The sequence below is a fragment of the Saccopteryx bilineata genome, chromosome 2 (genome assembly GCF_036850765.1).
Source record: "Saccopteryx bilineata isolate mSacBil1 chromosome 2, mSacBil1_pri_phased_curated, whole genome shotgun sequence".
Taxonomy (NCBI): domain Eukaryota; kingdom Metazoa; phylum Chordata; class Mammalia; order Chiroptera; family Emballonuridae; genus Saccopteryx; species Saccopteryx bilineata.
In genome coordinates, this window is record NC_089491.1 from 206,335,380 (window position 1) to 206,342,978 (window position 7,599).

The 7,599-nt window shown below is 37.1% G+C and overlaps 1 protein-coding gene across 2 annotated transcripts in view; it reads left to right on the forward strand.

Moving 5' to 3' along the window:
• CXADR (CXADR Ig-like cell adhesion molecule) overlaps positions 1-7,497 on the forward strand; it is a 68,730-nt gene extending 61,233 nt beyond the window's left edge. The window contains exon 7 of one of the 2 annotated variants that reach the window (XM_066259087.1): positions 7,007-7,497. In XM_066259087.1, coding sequence (XP_066115184.1) covers positions 7,007-7,127 — 121 coding nt within the window. In that variant the 3' untranslated portion in view covers positions 7,128-7,497. The remainder of the gene's footprint in view (positions 1-7,006) is intronic. The other variant, XM_066259086.1, reaches the window with a different exon arrangement.
• The last annotated feature ends 102 nt before the right edge of the window (positions 7,498-7,599 follow it).

Consider the following 7,599-nt stretch of genomic DNA (forward strand, 5'->3'; position numbering starts at 1 on the left):
GCTTAAAATAGGGACAAAAATACATCACAGGGCATGTAGGAAGGTTTTAAAGAAATAGAATTGATATAAGTCTTTGTATTTGTCCTTGGAAGTTGAGATGCTGACGATGATACACAGATTTTCAAGAAAACAAGGTTACAATAAAATATGCTAAGTGAAACTACTGAGTATAATTTAATGCCTTATATATATAGACCACATTTTAATCTTGTAGCTCTAAAGGACAGATGGGAAAACTGATGACACTGAAAACAAAATTGAATATGAAGTAATTTGTGATTAAATAAAAGTGGTTTAGTTTTAAGTCTAAGGCATAGTCAAATATAACTTCTAAATGCAATAAAGGCAACAGTGAAAGATTAGAAGGGCAATCCTACGAACTCAGCTCGCTTTTTCTTGCCAGTAGTTCTGAAGTATAAATCAAATGTGATTTGTTGTTTTGTTTCTTAAATGGCTTTTCTAAATTTGATAACTAGGAAAAAGAAAACTTGTCCTAAGGTAACTACAGAAAATAATTTTTGGAGTTAAGAGAAATAAATTCCAGCCTAGTTAACCAAGGACTTGCTCCTTCATCTGTTCTTCTTCACTGCTGAGCTGTGAAAATTCTGATAGAGGAGAGGAGTGGGTGAAGAGACAGGAAATTACAAAAAGGATGTCAGTCCCCAACAAAGTACCAGAAGCCCTCAGGATCTTCTCTTGACCTGTGTCATTGTCCCCAGTCCTAGTGGACTGGTTGTCTTAATGTAAATATGATCACATTGGAACTCAAATCATCTTAATCTGACATAAAAAAAAAAAAAGGTCTCTCATGGTCCATTCCATTTCTCTCTGATTTATTTTCTCCACACTTGAGGTGCACGTGTACACACCTGCTGGGGCTGGAGTTTCATACCTTTGTGAACATGCAGTTTCGTCAACCAGAGAACAGCCCCTCCTTGTTTACCTGCCCAGTGCATACTTGCCCTACAAGGAAAGAACGAACGTTGTGTCCTTGAAGTCATTTTTCCTGATTCGCACCGTGTCCCCCCACTCACCAGCTTAGGGGTGCATGCAGGCTTTCAGTATTGCCTTATGGCACAAAACCTTTTGTACTGTATTTATTCTAACTGTTCAACATGCTTAATATAGCCTCCTTCTGAGTTTGAAGCTAGTTTCTTTGCGTATCCCCAGTTCCTAACTCTGGCACATTGCTCAGTAAAGACTGAATATATTTTTAGAAAAGAAATGGCAATAGGTGCCTGTATACATTCGGCAAGTCCATGGCCTTTGTTCTGTAAGGCAGCTTGCTCTGGTTTTTCCCAAAAGGCGGTAATCGAGAGAGAAACAGTGAGTACCGGTGGTGAGAAAGCCTGCACAAGGTTGGAAAAGGTAACCTGCACAAACATAGAAATAGCTGACCTGACTCAATAGGAGCCAACTTCAAAAACAACCAAAACCTAATTATAAAAACTTGGAGAACTGGAGGAACATTTTAGAAAAAAGTTTCGGAAACCCTGCTCACATTTTGAGTATGTCTGAAGTCAGTTACTGTTTCTCAGGTTTTAGAATCAGAACTGGCCCTCTATTACCATACTTTTCTTCAAAAAGTTTTTGTACACTTTTTTTTAACTTGTGTATGCATCTGCCTCTTGTTTTCAAAATTGGTATTTACATCAGTCTCCAATTTATGGCCATCTAAATTGATCCCATGTTTTTGATTCAATGAGTAAAATTATAAGCAGTATGTTTGTACGTATGTCATTATGTATATGTATAAATCTATTTTTAAGGTAAATTTCTAGGAGAGGTGCTGAGTATAGAGTATTTTGATAGCAATTAATAACTTTGCAGGTGTTGTAGCCACCTAGCTTGCAATGGACGACAGTGCTTATCTCACCCCAGTCTCCAATACTCTTTTCCAACCTTTTGATCTTTACTGACTGCTAAGAAGAAAAACTATCTCATGGTTTAAAATTTTGTCACTTGCTATTTGGTCAGTTGAGCATCTTATGTTTAAAAACCATTTGAGAACTGTGTTCATGTTTTGTGCATTTTTGTCACTATTCTGCTAATTTGGAGCTATTATGTATAATAAAATTATACATAATTTTATACACAAAGTAAAAACTTTTTTTGGCAGGTTACCCTTTTACTTTATGGTTTTAACTCTTTTGACCATGTAATCCTAATCCTTCCTAAACTGTCCTCCTGATTCAACCTGACTTCTCCCCTCCTTGAAGTTGTACCCAGAGGAAGCTGATGATCACTTGTTTTCATACATTTGTCCCCTCTGCCTCAGCAGACATGATTTCTCAAAGGCAGAGGGAGAAATTTTACATCTAAATATTCAACACGTAGGTTCTCAGTAATCTTTGTTGATAATTGCAACAGCGCTGGTTATGTTCCTGTCAAGACATCACCAAATGTATTCTCATCACAATGTGTTTCTTAATTTATCTTTGCTGGAGCTTTTGCCCAAATCAGTTTTATGGGATCAGCACAGACAAAACTAATGAAGAAAATTAGTTATCTTGCACTTGGAAAAGATGTGTCTAGGTCACATTAGGTCAGCTATCATATACGTCAAGTTGAAGGTTGGCTACTGGCAGTGTGCTCTTAATGTTGCTAAGTAGGACATGTTCCCTTCTAAGAGTCCCAGAACTGTCAACAATGAGAATATTTCTAGGGAACAGAATGACCTTGCTGTTCTGAAAGTGTAAGAGAAGATACTAATGATTGCAACCAGTTGGAAAAATAATAGCCCTCCAACATCAGCCTCTTCCACCAGTCTTTTCATCTAGTGACAGAGGGCGTTTCATTTGTTCATAGAAACAAAAGACAATGCCGTGAGAGACAGTGTCATCTCTGCTTTGCTAACTAAACGATAGATAGGATCTGCTATGTCCAGGATAAGGTAAATCTCTGTATAGTAGTGACAGTGCTTTATGAACATCTTTGTGTGGGTTTGATTTAAACTTTTTGTAATATGGGTAAGATTTGTGATCTAGTTAAGTGAAGAAAATTTACATAGTTCAAATTTTATAACCCCCCCCCCCCAAATATCCATAGGATGTGTAATCTACTTCAATATTATTTTATGGGGGGAAAAAAGAATCAAGACCCAGAAAGGTTTTGATTTCCCAAGGCCACGATTAAAAACAAAATCCAGGTCTCCTGATTCCTGGTCGAGTGTTTTTATAGGAACCTTGAGTCCTTGGCAGTCTCGGCCCCGAGAGAACTGTATGAAAGGAAAGGGAAAAGTTAAGAGTATAAGGTTAAGGCTATATCTTCCCCTCTCACTCCACTCCCAGCAACACAAGCTTGGGAGGAGGCCAGTGAAAGCCGAGCTGACTCCGGCCTAACCAGTACCCTCTGTTCCCCCTAATAAAACATGCTCACTATGCCCAGGTCACACAGATCGTGGGCGGCTGCACTCTGGGATGCCTGTGGTGGCCTCTGCAAGGAAGATGATTGACAAGAATCTGCTTTGTTTGCTACCAAGCCTTTTTATGCTTGTTCTGTTGCCGACAGCATAATTTGAGTAAATTGTACATAATCAACTGTACTAGACATGGTGAAGACAACCCTGTGTGGATATCCTAGGTTTCAGTTCCTAGTCATGGCACACAGAAGAAGCGTCCATCTGCTCCTCTACCCCTCCCCCTCTCGCTTCTCTCTCTCTTCCCCTTTCTGAAGCCATGGCTCGATTGGAGTGAGTGGGCTCCAGGTGCTGAGGATGGATCCATGGGCACCATCTCAGGTGCTAAGAAGAGCTCGGTTGCTGAGCAACAGAGCATCCCCCCCTTAGTGGGCTTGCAAGGTGAATCCCCGTCAGGGTGCATGCAGGAGTCTTGTCTCTGCCTCCCTTCCTTTCACTGAATAAAAAAAAAGTTTTAAATGGTCAAAGGTTACATAATTTTTAACCGTTTCCCACTTATTTTTGATTGGCACCCTGTGTCAGGGAAGAGGGATTTTACTGTAAATCCTCACACCAGTTCCCTATTTAGAACCTGTATTTTAACATTTTGGGTTTTTTTTTTTTCCAGATTTCACAGCACAGTGGTACCTTGAGATATGAATTTAATTTGTTCTATAACCAAACTCATAAGTCAGTCAACTCGTATATCAAACTGCAGATACTGGACCCGTACGCCAACGTGCCAACTAGTGGCAGCTTCTCAAATCACTACTCATATCTCAGAATTTCGCTCAGATCTTGAACAAAAATACAGACCGAGTCACAGATCATATCTTAAAAATTTGTATGTTGGTCTGTTCGTATCTCAAGGTACCACTGTATCACATTATCACAACTGGTATTTTCAAAATTATATACTAAAGGGTCTTATTAGCTGTCATCAGATTTTAAGTATGGTCTGTCTTATCATTGGGCAATATTAGGAAACATGAAATAGTGAGGTTTCCCTTAGTAAGAACTCAGATGACAAAAGAGAATTTTATATTTTTCATGTTTTGTCCCTTTAGACAAAGTTCAAAAATTTTAAATATACTTCCTTTTTTTTTTTTTTTTTTTGGCTAGAGAGAGAGACAGAAAGGGACAGATACTGTCAAACAGAATGGAAAGGAGAGAGATGGGAAGCATCAACTCACAGTTGCGGCACCTTAGTTGTTCATTGATTGCTTTCGAATACGTGCCTTGAAGGGGCTCCAGCTGAGCCAGTGACCCCTTGCTCAAGCCAGTCACCCTACACTCAAGCAACATATGAAAAAGCAATCAATGAACAATGAAGAATTGATGCTTCTCATCTTTCTCCTTTACTGTTTGTCCCTCTCTATCAAAAAAAAAGCAATACAAGATACTGAATTAAAATTCCTCATTACCAATTACAATTTCTACATGTAGATCCATAGGAAAAGTAGTAATTTAAATTAACCACTAATGTTTTCATGGAGAAGGGAGATTATTATTTGCAAATTAAACTTTTAGCTTGGAAATTGGAAAAGAATATCTGATGCCCTCTTGTGGTCAATAGTTTCCCAAGATTTGTTTCTTTTCATCAAAACTCAATCTAAACCAAGAAAATAGCAAAATGTCTCTTCTACTGCTTTCCAAATCACAGAAAAGTAATGCTCACACACTATTAACAGTTCAGGGGTAACCATTATTAACGTTTTAGCCTAGCTTTCCAACCCGCTCTCTAGTTCCTAAAAGCCAATGACCTGGGTTTGAAGTTTGGATCACCTAGGGCAACTTACTTGAATACTCAAGAGACTCCATTTCAGTGATAAACCTGTTTAATTTCTATTAATAGCCCCTCTTTTTGCACCTATTTTCAGCCCTCACACAAGATGGTGGACAACTGTGCACATCAGTAGTCATACATCATTCTTATATTATTGGCCTCATGCTCTCACGTAGTATGAATTATAGTTTCTTATGGTAAATAATGCTGTATCAATTGTACATTGATTTTTATACATTTGCAAAAGTATTTCCATAAGTTATCCTCTAGATATATAGAACTTGAATTACTGGGTAGGAGAATATATACATTAAATTTTTTTTTGCCGTTGTCAAATTGCCTTTTACAAAGAATGCAAACAATCTTTTTCAATGCTTGTCAATTTAGAACTTTGCAGTTATGCCTGAAAGTACACAACAGTATGGAGAATGAAGACATTATCATCATCATGTTACCAACCACTCTTGTTAGAAATAGCCTGATAAGGCTTTTCAAGCCAAAGTGACGCAGCCACATTCTGTCTTCCTTAGAGCAGCCCTGGAGTCACATGAGGCTGTGATGTTACAACTCAGTCCATTACAAAAAAACCAAGGGACTTTTGTACCCCATGCTTAGGTTGACTTGAAGATCCAGGTGCTAAGATAGGCATTATAAATGGATTGGAAAAACTACAAATGATAAGTTTTCTTTTGCTTCAAATGAATTTTAGGAAAACGTGAGTAGGCAGTAAGTCAGAAATTTTCTGCAGGTAGTTCATCTAATATACAAATTCAAAATTAGCTTTTCCCCAAGGCACTCTGCATTTAGTTGCCAGCACAAATGAGTAAGAGACTTAAGAGATTTTATGGTAACCTAATGTGGGAAGAAAGGTCTGCAGGGGTGTGCCAAAAAGACTTCCTCCTTTGACAGTATGGCTAACATGTTTCTGATTTTCCCAATAAGCTTATAACTATGTTAGCAAACTAACAAATGCTAACTCCATGATAAAAATACCTGAATCCTGTCACCATTACATTGACTACAATCTGTCATCACACAAAACTTTCTCCCGTAAGAAAAGTTTTATAAATTTTCAAACAAAACTAATCTCCCTTGTGATGCCAGTTAACCCTAGAAGTTTGAATAGGCACCACTAAATAGTGGTATGCAAAGTAGGTTTATATTTGTCCATATGGCAATACATTCATAAATAACACAATAAACTTTGTGTACTCACAACTATAAACCTTTTTTTTTTTAAACCTACTTTTGCCAACCTTTATACTTCAGGGGAGAAAGTAGATGTAGTTTGCAAGTATGTTAAAAGTTGTATAAGCCTAATCAAACAGTATAATAGCATTAAAACTAGGAAAAGTCTCTAAGATTCAAAATTGAAAAGTTTTATGTTGCGGTTGTAAATTTAATTTCCACACTTTCAAATCTTTAGCCATATACCCCATGCTTAGGTTGACTTGAAGATCCAGGTGCTAAGATAGGCATTATAAATGGATTGGAAAAACTACAAATGATAAGTTTTCTTTTGCTTCAAATGAATTTTAGGAAAACGTGAGTAGGCAATAAGTCAGAAATTTTCTGCAGGTAGTTCATCTAATATACAAATTCAAAATTAGCTTTTCCCCCAAGGCACCACTTCTCTGCTATTCTGTATGTCAATGTGATTCATCAAAAAAAATGACAGTAGAAATATTTAGAATAGCCAGAGCTAGTCTAAGTTAAATAATGTAAAGATGTGGGAGAAAGGGGAAAGGATGGATCTTAGTTTTTTAAAATCTACTTTGGGGCAAAAAATCCAAATTCTTATACTTCCTTTTCTCTTTTTGTAGTTCAAGAATACTTACCAGACTGATGCCATTACGGTGGTATAAATATGAAGTACTGAAGAATCTGAAGCACTGTTCTATTTGGCTTTATTTTGGACCTTTAGTAAAAACTTTAACATGTTGAGAAAAAGCGTAACACAGGAATTAGAGTGGCTAAAAGGACATTTGTTTTACCTAAGTCAAATGTCATATCAAAATTAGAGGCCAAGCCTGACCTGTGGTGGTGCAGTGGATAAAGCGTCAACCTGGAACGCTGAGGTTGCCGGTTCAAAACCCTGGGCTTGCCTGGTCAAGGCACATATGGGAGTTGATGCTTCTTGCTCCTCCCCTTCTCTCTCTCTCTCTCTCTCCCCTCTCTCTATAATGAATAAATAAAATCTTTAAAAAAATTAAGAGGCCAAATTCTTGGTTAGGAAAAAGCTATGAATAACTTTGATTTTTGAAAGGTGTTTTATTATGTTTATAATTTCAATGTACTACTACTACTAACAAATTTTAGACTTTTTATATGTATAATAATAAAAATATGGTTTTTTTAAAGCTGATTTTTTTCATGGAAAATTTTAAAGTATTTTTTCTTCCCTAAGTATTTAAAC